This window comes from Dromiciops gliroides, chromosome 3 (assembly GCF_019393635.1).
Source record: "Dromiciops gliroides isolate mDroGli1 chromosome 3, mDroGli1.pri, whole genome shotgun sequence".
Lineage (NCBI taxonomy): Eukaryota > Metazoa > Chordata > Mammalia > Microbiotheria > Microbiotheriidae > Dromiciops > Dromiciops gliroides.
This window is the reverse complement of record NC_057863.1, coordinates 541,630,522-541,652,290: the sequence shown is the minus strand read 5'-3', so window position 1 is coordinate 541,652,290 and position 21,769 is coordinate 541,630,522. Positions and strand designations below refer to the sequence as shown.

Genomic DNA, 21,769 nt, shown 5'->3' with positions numbered 1-21,769 from the left:
AGGTAGTCAATAAGCTTCTAGGGATGGCTTTTCACACTGTCCTCTGGAGAGTTAGTCAAGTGATATAAAGTATAATACTAAATGTGTACTGTGTGCTTAGCATAATGGGAAAAGGCAGAATATGTGCATATATACATACATGTATATATACATATACATTTATATCCATATGTACACACATATATACATATAATCAAATATGCCCCAACCCCATAGGGAATATGGAATATATTTTTGTATATATATTCATATGCTTATACATACATATATATAAATCAAATATAGTTCCAGCTTCATGAGGAAGATTTTATATATATATATATATATATATATATATATATATATATATATATATGCATACTTTCTCAAGGCTTACCAAGGAATATATAAATGATTACAAGATAGCAGTGAAAAACTGAGTATATAGGAAAACACATGGAATAATGAAAGATTCAAAAGTAAGTGGGTGTTGGTGGAGTTGTGAAAAGATCCAACCATTCTGGAGAGCAATTTGGAACTATGCCCAAAGGGCTATAGAACTGTGCATACCCTTTGATCCAACAATACCACTGCTAGGTTTATATCCCAAAGACATTCCCAAAAAGAGAAAAAGACATATTTGTACAAAAATATTTATAGCAGCTCTTTGTGTGGTGGCTAAGAAGTGGAAATCAAAGAAATGCCCATCAATTAGGGAATGGCTAAACAAGCTGTGGTATATGATGGTGATGGAATATTATTGTGCTGTAAGAAATGACACGCAGGATGGTTTCAGAAAGGCCTGGAAAGATTTATATGAACTGATGTATAGTGAAGTGAGAAGAACCAAGACAGCATTGTGCACAGAGACAGCAATATTGTTTGATGAAGAACTGAGAATGACTAACTATTCCCATCAATACAACGATCCAAGACAATCCCAAAGGACTATTGATGAAACATACTAGCCACCTCCAAAGAAAGAAATTATATTGATTGAACACAGTTTGAAGCATGCTATTTTTCACTTTCTTTCATTTTTTTCTTTTGTTCAAGTTTTCTTGTACAAAATGACTAATATGGTAATGTTTTACATAATTGCACATGTATAACCCATATCTGATTGCTTAGCACCTTGGGGAGGGGGAAAGGAGGGAGGGAAAGAGAGATAAAATTTGAAACTCAAAAGTCTAAATCAAAATGTTTATTATTTTAAAAAACTAGGTGGGATTGAAAAGGGAAACTTCCTTAGAAGAAGTAAGCTTTGAACAAGGTTTCAAAGTAGGAGATATGTGGAGACGAGGAAGATGGGCATTGCATCTTCCTTGTTCATGATTGGTTTGCTCCGGTATAAGAAGGATGGGATAGTGGATGGCATAAGAACAGTGAGTAGAGTTGGGCTGGAGTAGAGTCCAAGTTAGACATCCCCTGTTGTTGTTGTTGTTGTTGTTGTTGTTGTTGTTGTTGTTGTTGCTGTTGTTGTTCATCCTTCATTCTTGAAATTACATCATGAGGGGGCAGCTAGGTGGCACAGTGGATAGAGCACCGGCCCTGGAGTCAGGAGTACCTGAGTTCAAATCTGGCCTCAGACACTTAACACTTACTAGCTGTGTGACCCTGGGCAAGTCACTTAACCCCAATTGCCTCACAAACCAAAAAATAAAAAATTACATCATGAGGGTGATGTTTTGACTTGTGCATAAATTGGATTGAAGTGAGGCATCAGTCCAGTGATAAGACAAAAGTTAAGATGACTGGCAATGGCCCAGGATGCGGGTTGGTGATGTGGTGGGGGCAGGGAAGGGAATCAAGGGTTGCTGGTCTTAGAAACCAGGCTGAGGAGTTCCTATTATTGGGGCAGAGAAAAAAGTCAAGAAGTTGACAGTTGACAGCCTCCAGGTGGCCAGCTCTCCTATCCCTGGAGGGTTTTGGAAAGTCCATTGCTTCCCTGGGGGTGAGAGGAGTGGGCCTGTCTGGTATGTGGTGTTTTAAAAATCTATCAGCCTCTTGTCATCAAATTAAAATGTAAATAGCATCTCTCCTGGGCAGTGCCTGTCCTCAGTGACAGAAGCCAGCCAGAGAGCAATTTCACAGATGGGAACAGGTTACATCGGATTGTGACAACTATCGTCTTAGTGAAATTGATTTCTTCGCCCCTCTGCTTGTTCCCCTAGGGATCCCTAGATCAAGGGAAAAAAACTGTTCTCCAACAGTAGCCCTCCCCCTCCCATAAACTCCCTGCCCCTACCTACCTCTGTCCTTCCCTTCTCCAGTGGGGAAGTAAAGAAGCAGGCTTCAGGATAGGTAGGAAAGAGATGGTTGAGCATTGAGCCAAGAACCTTTGGGAAAACCTGATGCAATTTCACCATTCCAAAAGGGATAGAACAACAGTGGCCTGAGCCTCTGGCCACCTGGCCCCTTGGACCTATGTTTATCTCTCTCTCTCTCTTTTTTTGGTGTTATACAGGGAGAAAGAAGGTATTCCATCATAGAGAGATGATCTTACCACTAGGCCAGAGAGGAAAATAGAGACATGGGGGTCTTTAGTTCTCTTCTTGATACTAGCTGAAGCTGGTAGACTATTGGCACTAGAACCAGAGGCTGGGACGACCTATCATTCCTCCCATTAGATGGGGGCCAAGAGCTATATACATGCAGCAGTTTGCCCCCGGGGTTCTTCTCTACGCATCTGCCTTTTTTCAGACATCAAGGAAGACCTGTATTGAAACAAGTTATTACTGCCATCTCCATTCCCAGGTGCAGAGGAAGGACTGAGCCAATCAACTGATCAATCATCATGCATTTATTAAGTATTTACTATGTGCCAGACATAGCATTAGTAGCTAGATATAAAGAAATAGCAGAAAGCCCTTGTCTTCAGGAAGCTTTCATTCTGGGACAGCTAGGTGGTGCAGTGGATAGAGCACTGGCCCTGGATTCAGGAAGACCTGAGTTCAAACCTGGCCTCAGATACTTGACTAGCTGTGTGACCCTGGGCAAGTCACTTAACCCTCACTGTCCCAAAAGGGAAAAAAAGTATCCTCAGGAAGCTTTCATTCGAATGGGAGAGACAACACATGTATATGAATAGACAAGAATCATGTTGAAGCTACATAAAAGAGAGATACGAAATAGCCTTAGTAAGAAGGTACCAAGGGACCAAGAGAGGCTTCCTATAGAAGGTGATATTTGAGCTGAACATTGAAGAAATTAAGGCCTTCTGAGAGGTGAAAGAGTATGACAGACATGGGGGAAGACCAGTGCCAACGCAGGGAGCCAGGAGTCCCAAACACAGCTCTTTTGCCAAGGGCGCAGCCAGGATGGCCATTGCCACAGGCACTTGGCTGAGTATCCTTGCAAGTAAGCATCCCTTTAAAGTGTGTGTAGGCTCTCCCAGGGAATGCCTGCACTTCACAGAATCACAGAATCTGAATTGACAGGGACATCGGAGGACGCCTAATAACAATAACTCACATTTGTACAGGGCGTTAGGGTTCACGGAGCTTTCCTCACAATGACCTCTTTTCCTCATGTGTAAATAATTGTGTCCCAGTTCCCCAAACCCAAAACTGCTTGCCTTATTTCTCCTGAGCCCAGAGCCAGAGGCCAATGGTAGGTTGGAAGCCCTGTCTCCTAGATGGGAAGCAATAAGCAAGATGGAGATCCCTAATTTGCCCCCATTTTACAGAAAAGGAGAGGAAGCAAAGGGATTTACCCAAAGTCAGGGACAGAATCAAGCTGGGGAAAAAAGTTAGCGCTAATTCTTAGACCTGTACTGTGTGACTCATCACGCCTTTCTTGGTCAGGCGCGATCCTAGTTCCATGCAGATCTCAGGGCCCCTTTTGTTACTATGCTGATCACAGGAAGCTGGCTTTTCATTCTCTTCCTCAGAGTATTCCATCACTACCACCATGTGACCCTCTCGGGTGGACAGCATTCAGGTCCCTTGGTATTGTTGGATAGAGGGAGGTTATAGTTGGGAAAGCATGGCAAGGGCCAGACCTGACACCCTTGTCCCTACCTCCTTCCTACTCCCCAAATCTTCCTGCCCTTCCCATAAGGCCCCCAGACAGTTGTCTCTCCCACCACCAACACCCTTAAAAAAAATGAAGTTTCCTTCACTGTTAATTGAATTACATTGCCACAGAAAGCAGGGAAGTTGTATCTCATTAAAGCCTCCTGTGTCCTATTAGAGCAGTGTGTTGCTTTTGTGACTGTCATTACCATACATTACTGCAGGACTCAGACTCTGTGTTTGTTTATGCATTACATTTCTTCCCTTCCCCAGTTCTGCCTGCCAGCCTGGATGTTTGTCCCCACCCTCCCTCCCACCCCAGCCCCTATCTCCCCATCCCCCTACAGCCAACCCACACAGGCACCTGTGCTGCCCATTCCCAACCCACCAGAAAGGGAGCTTCCTAAAGGGGGCCGCTTGCTCTCTGGACAGAAGTCATGGCTTCTTCTCGGTAATGACCAAATTTAGTTTCCTGAATCCAGATTAACTACTAGTGTATGAGGGGAGAAGGGAGCAGAAGAGGGGGCTGTTGGGGTTTATATAAGCCACCGTGTTATGTGTGGGTATCCGTGTGCAACTCTGTATGTCTCTGCACAGGTGCCCTTTTGTATGATTGTGTGTGTGTGTCTGTGTACAGGACTCTGTGGACTGATACAAGCACGTATGAGTATGTGTGACTCTATTGTAAGTGTAGACAGTATGGATTTCTATGTCCATCCGTGAATGCAGAGCTCTTTGGGCTAGAGATTTTTCTAGATTTTGCCTTCTGGCCACTATGGAGTGAAGCAGGAATAGTATTTATTATAGTCAGTCATCGTAGTGTGGGAGGATGCTGCGGCGCCATGGGTTGGAAGGAGAGAAAGAGGTAGACGTGGAAAGGTGGTGTATTGAAGACCTTGAGTTTCTCTCATTAGGGGTACAAGTCAGTTTAAACCAAAGCCCCTGCCCCAGCTGGGCTACTCTTTGTATGTGAAGGAGGAAACAGAGGCTGAGGGCAAATGACTTGCCCAGGGTCACATAGTTTATGAGTGACTGAGACAGGATTTGTACTCAGTTCTTCCTACCTCTAACTTCCGTGCTGATTTTGCTTTCCTTGAAGTCCTATTAAACCATGAATCCTCTTGAGAGGAGAAGCATTAAGTCACTAACCCTTTGGTTGTGTGCCATAGTAATAAATGCAACTACTGGGTATTTCTTTTGATACCATGAACTGAGAAAGTCTAGGAACCTCTCCATCAACACCTAGATTATAGATTATTAAGAGTGGGCCAAGAATTTAGGGTACATCTAATCCAACACCTATTTTACAGATGAGAAAACCAAGGACCAGAGAGTGACCTGCTTGAGGTTGCATAGATATTAGGGCAAAGCATCCTGCTGGGGATAGGGCCCTGTGATTCAGATTCCTGTGAACAGGGCAGGTAGGTGGCACAGTGGTTAAAGCACCAGTCCTAGACTCAGGAGACCCTGAGTTCAAATTTGGCCTCAGACACTTGACATTTACTAGCTGTGTGACCCTGGGCAAGTCACTTAACCCTCATTACCCTGCCTTAAAAAATAAATAAAATTTTTTTTAAAAAAAGATTCCTGTGAACAAGGTGGGATGGTCATTTCCCTAATTGTGTATGTGCTAGCTGATGCCTAGGAGCCCCAACCTGGCCCTTTGTGATTCTGGTAATCAATTATGACTTCTTCACTGGATTGAGGTGTCCCTGCAGCCTTGGGACAGAAGACAGAGGCAGAGCTAAAGTTCTCCTGGGGAGGGGCTTCCTTCTCCAGCTTCAGCATCAGCTTGCCTGCCCTTCACGCTGTGGTGCCCAGGCTTGGCACCCCCCCACCCCGGGCAGGGTCTTCCTCCTGGGCTTGCTCTCTCCTGAGCATTGCTGTGAATTGGGCGTTCTCAGAGAAACCCACTCATCACATTGAGTCAGTGCACTGGATTTGATGCCCCTCACTTGCCCCCAGGGCCCAGCCCCCGCCCCTCCGTCTGACAACAGAAGGTCCCAGTGTTTGCTAACTCTTCTGCCAACATGCACTGATGAGAGTTGAGGGGAGCCGGGGTAGGGAGAGGTGGAAGGCTGCCCCTTCAGAAGGTAAGTGGGAAGCGGCAGGGTATAAGCAGCATTTTAAGTAGGGGAAAGTGTCTCCCCCATTCGTATCAATCGCCACCACCCTGCAGCGCTTCTGTAGAGACCAGGAAGCACCAATCCCTGACGCTTTAGATCTTACGCCTTTCCCGGTACTTTTTTTTTTTCATGGGTGACTTTTCTGAAGGAGGTTGGTTACCCAGGAGCTGCCCTGGATGGGGTGATATCCCCTGTTCTCCAGAAGTAATTAGGGTCCCTTAAGCCATCCCAGCGGCAGCGCACCCACCTCCACCATGATACTTAATAACACACGCTGCTTCCCTTCCGCCTAGAAAGGCTCCCCACCCCTCTACCCTCTACCCCTACCCGGGCAGGTTCTTGCTCCTGGATCTTGGCCCCTTGCCTCGTCAATCTCCCTGTAGCCAGGTGGCTTTGAATCGGGTCTGGGCCGTCTCTCCGCTCTGACTCGGTACTACTGAAACCTGGAAGGACAGTCAATAGATGAAGCATCCAGAGTTTCCACCTCGCTGAGGAACAGCAGCAAGGGACTTTTTTTTAATCATTGTGAATCCCTCCTCCTCCCCCCCCCCCTCCTCCTCCTCCTCCTCTTCCTCCCTTCCTCTTCCTCCTCTTCGCTAAAGAAGCATTCTTCCCTCCCCCCATCCAGCTCCCTTCCTCTGTTCAGTGTTCCCTGCCCTACTCTTCCCCCCACTCCCAACCAGAAGGAACCAAAGCAAAACAAGACAAAGGGAGAGACCAGAATCCACATGCTTTGGTATAGAGATAGGATCATTCCATCTTTCCTGTCAGTCGGTCTGTCTGTCTGCCTCTCAGTCCTACCAGTCAGATGGATCACAGACGTGACTTCCTGGGGGCAAGGGCTGCAACATACATAGTCCATGTGGAGACCTCCGAAAAGAAGTCACCTCATAGCCCCTGCCCGCCACAGAGGTGGCTTTCCAGCTTCTTCCCCTGAGAGGCACTGTTTCAGGGTTACTTAGCACTGACCTTTGATCTCCTGGCCCCTGCACCCACCTGATTCCTGACCCCTGCCCCTTTAAGGCTGTCCGGTCTGAGCCTGATCTTTGCCACCTCTCCTTTGAGACAAGCCCTCCTGGGCCTCAGCCTTTTGGGGGTCTTTTCTGTGGTCCTGGACCCCAGGCCCTCTGATCCACTCTCTGGGGGGACAGCAGAAACAAACCCAGCTCCTCCCTCTGCCCTCCTGTTCCAAACCTCCCCCCTAAAACATGGAGGGCATCTGCAATGCAAAGCCCGACTTGTTGATGTAAAATCATACTCTATATTCCACCCAGGTTTATACGAGTGAATTATGCAAATCTTTGATGGAAAAATATTCCTCCTCACATCCTTGAGAGTGTAAAACCTTAGTCAATAATTCATACTCGCATGTCTCTGACTGCAGGCTTTTTCTTCATTATAACTTGCACCTAGTTATTTGTCTTTCGCATTTTATTGTATATCCTGGTGTAATGCTGCGCATTATAAAATTTATCTGCTTCATTATTTGATGATCCGGGACTGGGGAATGTGCTGAGATCCTACCACACTGGCACTGAGGCCTAGCGTCGGGGTCCGCTGAGGCAGAGCCGCCTCTGGTGATTTCAGAGAAGCCAAGAAGGCCTCTCAATCAAAAAACAAAAACAAACAAAAAAAAAAATGTTCGTCCCACCCACAGGCTGAGCAGCCTGAAATGCCGTCATCATAGCTGACTTCTCTTTAGTCTTCCTCGAAATGCAAATTTCCAAAGGCAACATTTTTAATGTTAATCATGATAATATATTAGTAATGATAACTCACATTTGAAAAACAGCAGAGAGGGCAGACCTCAGAGTCAGGGGGTCCTGGGTTCAAGTGCTGCCTCTTACCTTTGGCAAGTCCTGACACAGGGAAAGTCACTTAACCTATTACTGTCTCAGGCAACTCTAAGACTATGAATTGTAATAGCAAGTGTTGGTCTGTATTGGGAAAGGGAGTTCTTTTCAGAGAACTCCTTACATCATTGGAATCAACCCCAAACCCTCTCACATATAATATTTTAAAGTTTATTACGAACATCATCAGTTGTTTGTATTTCACTTAGCTTGAGTTTGCCAAACCCTGAGAAGAGGTTCTAAGAGAGGAAAAGGGGTAGTGTGAGAAGGGCCCTGGATGGCCAAAGTTCAGTCACAGCTAAGGGGAGGAGCTGCCCCTAGCAATGCTGCCTAAAGGATGTTCTCTGGGGATTTCTAAGATCAGAATCATTGCTTGGCTATTTGGAATAGGCTAGTTAAAGTTTTGCCTAAAGAGGGTATGGATAGGGGGCAGATGGAGGGTGCAGTGGATAAAGCACAGGCCCTGGATTCGGGAGGACCTGAGTTCAAATCCAGCCTCAGACACTTGACACTCACTAGCTGTGTGACCTTGGGAAAGTGACTTAATCCTCATTGCTCCCCCCCAAAAAAAATGCCCGGAAGAGGGTATGGATAGACAAAGGGGCCTTTGAAAACCATTACCATCCCCTGATGAAGGAAGAGAGGTAGGATTGGTATAACAAAAGGGGCATTAGTTATGAAGTCAGGAGACCTGGGTTCAAATGCCAAATCTGCTACTTTCTAGCTATGTAACATTGGACAAGTCATTTCACCTCTCTGAGCCTCAGTTTCCTCATATGTAAAGTGAGAATTTGGGGCTTGATGAATCCTTTATTCATTTGAATCCATCCTATAACCCACAGAATAAACACAGACTAGTGGGGCATCTGGTTAGATCCCCTAAGTAAATCCCCTGGATAAGGGCCCCTGCTTTCCTGTGAATACATAAACCAGGACACACATCCCTGGACCATTCTTCTAGTAATGAATCCTGAGGCAGACAGGCAAACACAAGCAAGGTCAGAAAAGAAATGGGTCCCAACACGTACTGCAAGCAGAAGATTCCTTAAGTCATGTAGCCCTACTTGGGCTTCACACCTGTGAAGCCACACAGAGCTCGCCATCTTTTCAATGGCTTGAGAGCCGACAGGTGTGCTGGATCATGTGACCAGGGTCCTACTTCCCTGACCCTGGCTCTTCTAGACTAGGTTAAACAAACTGATAGGAACATCTCCCAGCCAACTCCCCTCAATGGATAGCCTTCTTCCACCAGCCACTTCCACCTTGATGCTTTCTTGGGCCTGGCTAACTTTGCTGGTTATGGTTCTAGAGTGAATGTGGTTCTCATCTCATGCACATGGTGCTATTTACTAAAGGCCAGAATGGCAGGGGAGGAGGATGGGGGTAGAAAGTAGAAGGGAGCTGAAGGCAGAGAAGGAAGCTTGGTCTTACTTTCCCACCAAGATCCCCCTTCCTAGGTTGTAGGGTTACCCCATATTTATCTCCCACTCTCCTTTTCCTTCTCTCTCTAGTACCAGCCATGATCACCTCACATCCTAATACTACCATCGCCATCAAGGGTCACACCAAGGAACTTAACTGCACTGCACGAGGGGAGCGCCCCATCATCATCCGTTGGGAGAAGGGGGACACAGTCATTGACCCAGACCGTGTCATGAGATATGCCATCACCACCAAGGACAATGGCGATGAGGTCATATCTACTCTTAAGGTAAGCAATTCTGCCCACCTTAACACCCATACCCAACCCCCAAAGTTGCTTTCAGCTAAATTTATTAACTTTCCCAAGTATCTTCAGGATAGGCAGGTGGGATGTCATGGTCTGGAACCCCAACAGACACAAAAAGGCCTCTCTGTTCCATTTGGGGAAAATCCAAGGAACCAATGTCACCGACTTTCACACTTAACCCAACAGGTCTTCATCTAAAATTATTTTCCAGGGCATCCTTAACTGGGTTGGCACTGGAGAGATGGGAGGGGGTGGCGAGGGAGGGAAGATGAGGAATTATCCCACTAATCTCCCTGACCCAGAAAGGGTAAAGCAGCCTATCTGACCAGTTTCTATTTCTCCGATGTGGGACTTCTCAATACAGAGTGAGAAATTGCCATTCAGTGGGAGGTCACATTAAAGCAAATCGGCAAGAAAACTAGCACAGAGGCATGCTGACTATAGACCTGGAAACCTGCACTAGGTCACGACCCGCTTGGAAGAACTGGTTCCCTCCATCTCTCAATCTTCCCATCGGAGTGAAGCTATATAGCAAAGTCACCCAGCCCTCATTCATTCACCCGGCCCTGCAATACAGCTGCTTTAATTTGACAGTGATTGGGTTCCCTCATCCAAGATAACCTGGACTACCGGCAGGAAAATTGGCCCCCTCTCAATCCAACATGAGCAATAGCTTCTACCCACACCTGACCTTCCTCCCTGCCCCCTGGAATCAGTCTGAGTTGTTTCTCCAATTTTGAAACCCCTTTATTCTCAGAATATCCCATCTCCTTTCTGTCGACAGCATGCATTTCCTCCAGTACTTAGAACACCATAGCCTAACCCCATGCTTGGCACACCACAGGTTTCTCCATAATTAGAACTCTCAGACCCTCCCTGTCTTAACTCCAAAAACTTTCTCTTCCTAGCACCCTTGGGAAGCCCTCCAGCATCCTCATGACTGATCTATCTGCTGCCTTTTGTCATTTCCCCTATGTATCCATCTCTGGGGCCCTGTGTTCATAGTGACAGGCCCTAGCAGCATTTCTCCTTGGGTAGAAGATGGCATTCACCACTCCCTTTCCCTATGATCTTTTTTACCTCCATACTTTGGGGATCACAGTCTTGGAGACAGAAAAGGCTGTCTGGTCCACATCCTCCACTTGACAGATGAGGAAACTGAGACTCAAAGAATCTCCACGATTTACCCAATCACACATATAGTCAATGGGAGAGAGGATCTGAACTAAAGTCTGCTGACTCCAATCCAACACTCTTTCCACTCCCCTCAGACTTGTTTGGGAGGGAGTAATGGAAAATGGGATCAATCTGCCACATATATACATATACACATACACATACACATACACATACACATACACATACACATACACATACACATACACATACACATACACATACACATACACATACACATACACATACACATACACATACACATACACATACACATACATATATATCTGTGGACCTGAGGTGGGAAAAAACATACAAGAAGTCCCCCCACTCCCCGCCTTCACCAAAACTGTGCCTTTCTTTGACTCACTCTGAAATACTCCTTTGTTTCCCTTCCTCCTCCCTGACCCCTGTCATTATCAAAGCTGAAGCCCGCTGACCGTGGGGACTCTGTGTTCTTCAGTTGCCATGCCATCAACTCCTATGGGGAAGACCGGGGTCTGATCCAACTCACTGTGCAAGGTATCCTCTCTCTCCCTTCCCAGTGCCCCACCCTTCCCCCACCTCAGTAAGGGCTGTCCCTTACACTGGCCCAAAGAGGAAGGGATGGGCATCAGACAGATGGAGGAAGGGGGAGTGGAAAGGGAGGGAATTGTCTTGAGACAGTTGATGTAAAATTCTCTTTTATTGCCCCGTTGGGCCAGGGTGGGAGGTCAGAGCTATACCAGCTCCAGGCGAAGATGGCAAAAGTTGGTGATGACTCTAGCCTACAGTATGCCCACTGGCCCATTTCAGAAATGGATTGATGGGGCTGAACGAGGCCACAACCTTCTTATTGCCTCTTTTGGTTAAGAAGGGAATATATCACTAGTAAAAGGCGGGTCCTGTGATTGGGTCTCTCCTTGGCAATGCCCAGGGGGTATTATCCATTGGGGAGGGTTTTGGCTCTGGAGATCCCTGGGAAATTTAGCCCTCAGTGCCCTTCTCCAAGTCAAGGGAGAGATGAGAAGGAGGCAGAAGTCACAGGCGGGGTTTTAAATTCAATTCTCAGGCCACAACTACTAGATCCCTCACCTAGACCCCAAGGAAAGGCTGAAATATAAACAGGCCAAACCAGGGGCACCCAATCCCTCCTCAGAGAGAAGTAAAGAGGGCCCAAAGCCCTCCCTAAAGAGTGAGGGTAAGAGGAAATCTTCACTGTCATTCACTGGCTTCCCCTCTACCTTTCCCCTACACACAAAAATCCCAGAGCCCCCAGACCCTCCTGAGCTAGAGATTCGGGAAGTGAAGGCCCGGAGCATGAACCTGCGCTGGACCCAAAGATTCGATGGGAACAGCATCATCACCGGCTTTGACATTGAATATAAGAACAAATCTGGTAGGTGCCTGCTGTGCATGCATTGGGTGGGGGTGTGGGGAGTGGAATTTGACTTCCTCTGTCTTGCCTCATACACATTATAAGTAGGGCTATCATTATTCCAAATCAAAGGAGGAATGGGAAAAAGCATCGTTCTTTTAAAGCAATTGCTGGGTTTGGGGACCTGAATGGGGAAAGGGGACTTCAATTACATTCAGTGAGTTTTTCAACTCAACTTTGTGGCAGATGGACACATCTCCCTTGTTTGACCCTGCAGCCAAAGTCAAATCGGACAGTCTGATTAATGGGCAATTTGCCCACTCCCCTTGGGTGAGTCCCCACTTTAGCCAGATGAGTAGTAAAGCTGGCTGGCTAGCCTGAAGACCTTTTGGAAGGGGGGTGGGGATACAAAATTAGAGAAACCCTGAGAAGGATACAAGTGCTAACTGGAATAGCTGGAGTAGGACATGGAAAGAGGAGGCTTGTGGGAACAGGTACCAGAAGACAAAGAAGAGGAATAGAGAAACTGCTGGACTCTGACCCCAGGCAGATGACATCTGGGGTATCTTATTCCATGCTGGGTACTATGTTTTAGGAAAGATATTGACAACATGGAGTGTTTTCAGAGGAGGATGAGCAGGATGGTGAGGAATCACAGGGTCATAGATTTAAAGCTGGAAGGGGCCCCCAGGGAAGGAAACTTTCACAAGGTCACAACAGCTAGTAAGTAATCTGAGGTGAGATCTGAACATGGGTCTTCCTGATTCCACTCCACTCCACTGTCTCTCCAGGGGGAATGGAAGCCAACCCATGTAAGACTTGGCTAAAGGATATGGGCATATGAGATTGAAGAAAAGATTAAAATAGTAAAATTGGAAGGGTAGAGGGTAGGAAGAAAGGGAAGTCCAGATGGGAATGTGCATGAGCAAAGGTTCAGGGTTGAGAAATCTTGATACATATTCAGGACACAGAAAATAGTTTATATGCCTGGGATGCAAAATGAGAGATGAGGCTCAAAGGCTGAGTTGGGGTCAGATAGATGGTCTTCAATGTCAGGCTAAGGGATTTGGACTTTTTCAACAGGCATGGGGAGTCAATGAAGGTTTTGAAGAGCAGAATGATACCATCTTTTTTTTTTTTTTTTTTGGCAGGGCAGTGAGGGTTAAGTGACTTGCCCAGGGTCACACAGCTAGTAAATATCAAGTGTTTGAGGCTGGATTTGAACTCAGGTCCTCCTGAATCCAGGGCCGTTACTTTAGCCACTGCACCACCTAGCTGCCCCCAACAGAATGATACCATCAACACATTGTATAAGGAAGATATATTTGGCCATGGTGTGCAGGATAGATTGGAGGAGGAGAAACTTGAGGTGGGGAGGTCAGTTGGGAGACTCTTGAATATTCTAGGCACAGGATAAAAACCTAAACTAGATTTGTAACAGGAAAACTGAAAAGAGGCATATTAGTGCTTTGTGAGGTTGGGAACAATCCACCTACAAGTAGACAGGGTAGGGACAGGAGATCTAGACCGACATTTCCATATGACAGTGCACATTCAATCTCCCTCCATGCTGATGTGGAGTGGCAGGATCTTCATTCACATCTGGGCATTCATATCCAGGGGAGACCTAGGCTGTCACTAGATATTTCCACCCATTGCTCAATAAAACACCTCCTGCCTGCTCCTACCACCAGTACCTTCCTACTACCTGCACCCAAGTGTGTGGAGTCTCCCTGAGGCATTGCCTGCTTGGGCTTTTAGGATCCCAGCGACAGAAGCTGAGAAGAGATCACACCTGAGATTCTGGAAAGAACCACGGATAAGAGGAAGGTGGTGAAGATGATGACAGTTCAGTTCAGTTCCATTTCATTCAACCTGATCAGTGTTCATTAGAACCCTCTTGTGGATACCTCTTTGACCCAGAGATTCCTCTGCCGGGCATGTATACCCAGAGAAGGTCCAACACAGATAGAAATGCCCCATACATAATCACACTCTGTGCAGCCCTATGATATACACTAAAATATTTAAACAATAGTTGTGGGGGGTTTTTTTTATTTTCAGTTCCAAATTCTCTCCCTCCCACCCTTCCTCCCCCACCCATTGACAAGGTTAAAAAAGCAAAAAGTAATTTCTAAAGTATCAAACAACTGGAAACAATGTAGGGGTCCATAAATTGGGGAATGGCTAGAAACGGTTTTATATGAATGGAAGAGAATATTATTGTCATGAGACACACAAAAATATGAGAAATTCAGAGAAACTTGGAAAGACATTTGAACTGACCCAGAATGATATCGATGCATGTATAAATGAGCTAATGGATGTAGCTAATGGATACAATTACAGTCAGCTAGATGGCATGGTGGAGACCTGAGCAAGTTATTTAAACTCTGCCTCAGTTTCCTCATCTGTAAAATGAGGATAATAATAGCACCTATTTCACAAGGCTCTTGTGAGGACTAAATGAGAATATATGTATATGTATGTATACATATATATATACACACACACATATATGCATACATATATACACATATATATGTCATGGGAGAAATGGGTGAGTGGGGGTCCTTAGTTATTCCTCTTTAAAGAATTATACCCTCTTGCACACAAATCGAATTAGAATAGGGTTTTTTTATTTAAGTGCTAGAGAAAGGAGACCTCAAGAGGAGTCTCAAGGGGAGATGGCACAGAAAGAATTCTCTGAGATACCTATCTCCTCAAACAGGAGAAAGGCCATAGCTTTTATAGATGACGGATGGTAGAGGGACAGATGGGGTGATCATCTGACTGTAGAAAGTTCCCTTTAGGGGTGAGGGAAGCTGGAATGAGGGGAGGTAGTCCTGACTTCTGGAGTTATCTGTCCCCTTGGGCCACTCAGGCAGCAGTCATCAGTAATGGGCTTATCTCTCTTGCTTCTCAAGGTATGTCTGTCCTTCAGTTTAGCTGGCTAGTTTAAACTTTAATCCTAACCCCATAATATACATACATACATACACACACATACATGCACACACAAATAAATATATAATGCTATTTAAACCTTAAAGCACTTCATATTATTATTAATGAATAACAAGGAAAATAATAGGTACAATGGAAATAAAAATAATGATCAAATAAAGCAGAACACTATATAATTTTGATTTCTCCTGGCACCAAAGAAGAGTTGTAGAAATGTCCTTCCCTCCTTTTGTTGAAGGGATTATATATGTGACCTGTTGTATACACTGTCAGATGAGTTTGAGATAGATAGGTCTTTTGGTTGGTTCTCTTAATTTTTTTTCCCTTTGTTTCAAGGGAAGGCACTAAGGTGGGTGGGGATATATTTAGAAATTACTATGATAGTACTGGGCCTGAAGTCCTGAATTTAAATCTGACTTCATACATTTACTAGCTGTGTGACCCTGGACAAGTCAATTAACCCTGTTTGCCTCAGTTTCTTCGTCTGTAAAATGAGCTGGAGAAGGAAATGGCAAACCAATCCAGCATCTTTTCCACAGAAACCCCAAAAGGGGTCACAAAGAGTCAGACATAACTGAAATGATCGAACAACAACAACAAAAATGATAGAGAAACAAGAAGAATCACTGAACCTTAAAAAAAAAAAAAAAGAACCCATTAGGTATTTAAAGCAAGTGGCATATTAGAATGAAAAAATATTGGACTCAGAGCCAGACCACCCAGGCTCAAGTCCTAGCACCAACACTTACTAGCTGCACAGCTACAGGAAAACTGGTCAATCTCTCTGAGTCTCAGTTTCCTCATCCGTAAAATGAGCTAATCATATTCACATTACCTACCTTATAAGATTGCCAGAAGGAAAATGCTTTGTAAACCATAAGGTACTGTATAAATGTGAATTACTGCACTGTACTAGGGAAAATAGAAGGATAAATAAAATAGAAACAAGATGGAAAACATTTCATAAAACTGAAAACACTATATAAATGTGAGTTTTGTTTTGTTTTGTTTTTTAGTGAGGCAATTGGGGTTAAGTGACTTGCCCAAGGTCACACAGCTAGTAAGTGTCAAGTGTCTGAGGCCGGATTTGAACTCAGGTCCTCCTGACTCCAGGGCCGGTGCTCTATCCACTGTACCACCTAGCTGCCCCTAAATGTGAGTTAATGCTATTCAGACCTGCCCTCAAGAAGCTCCCACTCCAATAGTTTATCAGGAAAAGATGCTACTCTCATATGAAATTGGTCTCTTCAAGGAGACTCTCGATTACAAAATGCCTTTTCTTATTTCTCCCTCTATTTGACCTCTGACACTTTTTGTGCTATCCTAGTCCCTCCTGAGCACTGCCCCCACATTGGCTTCCATGACACTGTAATCTCCTTGTTTTCCTGCTATGTAACTGATACTTTTTAGTCTCCATTACTGGTTCATCTCTCACTCACTAGCCATGGGCTACATCTCTCTCCTAAGAGGACACCTCCATTCTCTAACTGTGGTCGTCTGAGATCTCTTCTTTTTCTAGTCTTTCTTGTTTCTCTCTGTGTTCTCTCATTCAGTCCTCTCATCAGTTCACATGGCTTCAATTGCCATCTCTACACAGATTATTCTCAAATCTATATGTCCAGTACTAAACTCTCTCCTGGCAACATCTGAAACTCCGCAGATCAAAAATGGAATCTATCCCCCCCCCACACCAGTCCCAAAACCCTCCTCTCCCCCAACTTTTCCCCATTTCTGTTCAGGGTACCACCATCCTCTCAGTCACACCTTTTTGAAACTTGAGTTATCCTAGAATAGTCCCTCTCCCTCATCCTCCCAAAATGAATCAAGTGTTCAGTCTTGTTACTTCTACGTCCAAAACATCTCTCATATCCATCTCCCCTCCATTTATGGCCATTACCCTAGTATAAGCCCTTATCACTATTTCCCTAGACTATGCAACAGATTCCTAACTGGTCTCCCAGGTTCCAGTCTTTTCCCTTTCAAGTATGTCCTCTACACAGCTTCCAGAATAACTTTAAGACAGTTCTGATCATATCACTTCCCCCACTCAAAAATCTTCCGTGGTTGCCTATTAACTCCAGGGTAAGACACAAATTCATGAATGTGGTATCCAAAGACCTCCAAAATCAGTTTTTACCTTTTTGTTGTAGACGCCAGATTTTTCCCCTTCATATTCCACATTTTCTAACCCAACGGGACTATAAGCTGCTCTCCTAACTCGGGGTTCCTGGGATGTACCCTCAGAATCACAGGATCTAAGCACTGGAAATTACTTCAAAGACTATCTACTCAAAACCATACCTGAACAAAAATCCCCTCTAATGCATATACCCAAGAAGTGATCATCCCGCCTTTTGCTTGAAGCAGTCAGTGGGCAGGGAACCCCTTATCATCAAATGGAGCCCATTGGATTTAGAGATCATTCTGATTGTTAGGATGTTTTTCGATATATCAACCCTAACTTTGTCTCTGCCATTTGTATCCATTGATCCTATTGTCAATTTAGGCCAACTAGAATAAATTGAATTCCTCTTCTACATAACAGTCCTTGGAGACTGTTATATTTCAAGTTCCCTTTTCTCCAGGTTAAATGCCTCTACTTTCTTTAATTGATATTCACCTAGCATGATCTTCGGGCCATTCACCATCCTAGTTGCCTTTGTCAGGATCCTCTCCAATTTATCAATACCCTTTCCTAAAATGGGACATCCAGAGCTAAACCTGATACTCTAGATATGATCTGTCTAGGACAAAGTTCAGGGTAAGTTAGCCATGATGCCTAGCTACAATGCCTCTCTTAATGCAGGCTCAGAAAGTGGATGTTGGATAACACCAGTGATTTTATTTTTTGGAGACGAGGTATCCCTATATCACCCAGGTTGGAAGTACAGTTGCCACTTAGCATGCCCAATCCCACTGCTGATTGACATGGAAGTGTTGATCTGCTCTATTTCCAACCTGGGCCTCCTCCAGCTTCCCTTTGTGGGGCAGCCTGGTGCCCCCCTCCCAATCCCAAGGGCTCACCATGTTAGTGCCACATTTGGTGCAGACATCCAATCAGCTTAGCCTACCACAAGTGAGAACTCCCAAGCTCAAGCAATCGAGCAGCCTCAGCTTCCCCAGCAACAGGAATTATAGGTGTTTACCACCACCACATCTAGTGATTTTAGTGAATTGTCCTGAGATTATAGGCCACTAAAACCTAGACATCTTTTTCACATGAACTGTTGTGTAGCCATACCTTCCCCATTTTACTATTCAAAAGTTGATTTTTCAAGGTTTTTTCCCTCAGTAAGTGTCGGAATTTATCCTCCAAAACAGCTCCCCCCCAAAAATGGCTTGTCCGAAAATTATTTAAAACCCCACCATCTACTTCCTTCTAACTTCTGCATCTCAATCATTCATTGTTTATTTTCCTTCAAGGTGCCACTTCCTCCTGGATCTCCCCAGTTGTTACTACTTAGTTCCTCTTTGCTTATCTGGGTGCTTGTTGCATTGTCCCTAAAAGAATAAAAACTCCTTGAAGGCAGGCACCATTTCATTGCTCTTTATATCAACAGTACCTTTATAACCAATGTTTTTTATATCCTGATGTGCAAGGAGGAAGGGGAAGAGACCAAACCTGTGATCTCATTGGTGTAAGGAACTCCCAGGATGAAAACTTCCTCTACCAATATCTTACAGGGTTGCCTGAGAGTTAAGTGGTTCAATCATGGTTATTCACACCTATACCTTTTACACACAACCTGGTAAGAATACAATTACAGAGCATTGGTGGAAGAAGTTTTTTTTATCCAGGAAGTTCCTTATGCCAATGAAAGCATTGGTCTGAAAAAAGGAAGGAAGGAAGGAAGGGAGAGATGGAGGGAGGGAGGGAGGGTCTACTGGAACACTAAGCCCATATTCTATGTATACCTATAGTCAGAAATAGAAATTGAAGCCTGGTCTTCCAGATTCTGTTGCTCCACATAACCTCTCACCTTGACTATTATAGCTATTTAATAAATATTTCTCAATTTAATTGAAATCAGAGCTCCCTAAGCCAGACAAAGGGCCCCGTACTAGGGGATGCTTTAATTTAGACCGACAAAACTGCTGCAAGGCCGACTTCTTACTCAGCAGGAACCTGGCTTCTTTAAACTTCACTGGATTTCAAGGCTGGAGGGGATGTTAAGAAGCCATTTAATCTACTCTCCTGCCTTCAGATGGAACTTCAGTGAACATAGAACACACAAAAAGTGTTCATCTCATTTTTAAAGGCCTTTAATCTCTGATGCTGGAATCTCCATCCCAGTGTATACCACCCCTGCTTTCAGGAACTGCTTTCTTAGGTCTAAATTCAAATCCTGTGTGTTGTAGCTGAAGCTCCTTTGAGCACAGCTGGTTGGCAACCTCTACAGAATAGCCCTTCAGAGACCAGAACCCTGAGATCTGGCAGTATAATTGAATATGAGTTAATCAACAACATGTATTGAGTGACTTGTTTGTTGTTGATGGTGTTGAATTTTACACTAGTGGTGTAGGTGTATACACTTGGTGGTATTGGAAAGGCATAGAAGATAGAAGGCTGCCCTTAGAACACTTGCAGACCAATAGAACAGAGAATCTCTCACACACACACACACACACAGAACCTTTACCCAGAACTATATGCAATCAAGTGGAATGTCACTCAGATTGTTATTGCATTAGCCTGGTATTCAAAATAGTCAAAGAATCATCAGAGAAGATAACATGGAATAATAGGAAAAACACTAGAGTTAATATCAGACTTTAAATGCTAGGTCAGCTATTAACTAGCTAAGCAACTTTGAACCAATGACGTTCCCTCTCTGAGTCTCAGTTTCTTTCTCTATAAAATGAAAGGAGAAAACTTAGATGTGATATCTAAGGTCTCTTCCGGCTCCTTCATTCTATGCTGTGTATATGTGTATAAGGTATGTGTTTATGCTTACAGCATTGTGTCATGCTGTGTCATGTGAGAACACATGTCTATGTGTGTATGTTTTCTGGAGTCTAAATAAACTCCTGCTTACTATAAATGTAATTAATCCAGCAGCCTTCTACCAGAATCCACAAACTCACTCAGCTCATAAGAAGTCACTTTAGGGGGCAGCTAGGTGGCACAGTGGATAAAGCACCGGCCCTGGATTCAGGAGGACCTGAGTTCAAATTCGACTTCAGACACTTGACACTTACTATCTGTGTGACCTTGGGCAAGTCACTTAACCCCATTGCCCTTCAAAAAAAGTACTTAGCACCAAAAACAAACAACAAACAACAATAAGAAGTCACTTTTTGACACTTACTAGCTGTGTGACCCTGGGAAAGTCACTTAATCCCAATTGCCTCACCAAAAAAAAAAATAAAAAGTCACTTTAAAATAATTCCCTTCGGGGCAGCTAAGTGGCGAAGTGGATAGAGCACCGGCCCTGGAGTCAGGACGACCTAAATTCAAATCCGGCCTCAGACACTTAACACTTAATAGCTGTTTGACCTTGGGCAAGTCACTTAACCCTCATTGCCCAACCCCCCCCCAAAAAAATAGTTCCCATCCAAGGGGCAGCTAGGTGGTGCAGTGGATAAAGCACTGACCCTGGATTCAGGAGGACCTGAGTTCAAATGCTGCTTCAGACACTTGACACTTACTAGCTGTGTGACCCTGGGCAAGTCACTTAACCCTCATTGCCCCTAAAAAATAGTTCCTTTCCCTGTTAGACAGGAGCCTCTTCAATTAATTTGACAAAATATTCCTCTAAGTATTCCTCTGCTTCTCCTAGGTCCTTACCCCCATTTATCTATCCCCTGGGGCAAAAAATAAGTCAATATAACCAACTTCCTTCTCTAAAAACCATGACTACTCATGTATAACTTATTTTGAAATGCTCGGGTTCTAGTGGGTGTGGGGTGGGAATGGAGGAGGAAGAGAAGTTGGAACAATTTGTTTTAAAAATTGATGTTGAAATTTGTTTTTACATATATTTTGGAAAATAAAGTTCTATTCAGAACTAAAAAAAAAACAACCTAAATGCTCAATTCTTTTGTTTCCCCTTTTCCCTCCTTTTCTACCCCCAACCGACTGGTTCTAGACCATTCTGGAGAGTCAGTTGAGAGCTGGGAAGGAAGCTTAGAGATCATTACCCCTTTCACCCTTATTATACAGAAATGAAAAGCGACTTTCCCAATGTCACACAAATCATAAATCATAGAATCAGTATTCAAACCCAGGTCCTGTACGAGACCATGTTCATCTCTGAGGACTGAGCCCTGTGCCTGAGGCCTCAGCTGTTGCCCCAGCGGTACCCATGCCAGCCTTCTATCACTTCTTCATTTCCCTATTTTTTCTAAGAAAATAACCAAGTCTGCCCCTTCCAAGCCATTGTGCTCATGCTGGCTTCTCCTGGCCCCAGGCAGCAGGGTAATAATACATGAATACTGAACGGCAAATAGCACCATCCATATAAATCTCTCCGATAGCCCTGTGCAGATTGTAAAATGCAGCACCAAATTTGTTCTCTGTTTCCCAAGCAAAGAATGCAAGTTTCTGAATTAAAGGGATCCCCACA

General features: G+C 44.5%; 1 protein-coding gene across 1 annotated transcript in view; it reads left to right on the top strand.

The window, feature by feature from the left end:
* DSCAML1 (DS cell adhesion molecule like 1) overlaps window positions 1-21,769 on the top strand; it is a 529,481-nt gene that overhangs the window by 454,274 nt on the left and 53,438 nt on the right. Inside the window, 3 exon segments of the mRNA XM_043998101.1 lie at window positions 9,486-9,685; window positions 11,305-11,401; window positions 12,129-12,257. Of these exon segments, the coding sequence (XP_043854036.1) occupies window positions 9,486-9,685; window positions 11,305-11,401; window positions 12,129-12,257 (426 nt within the window).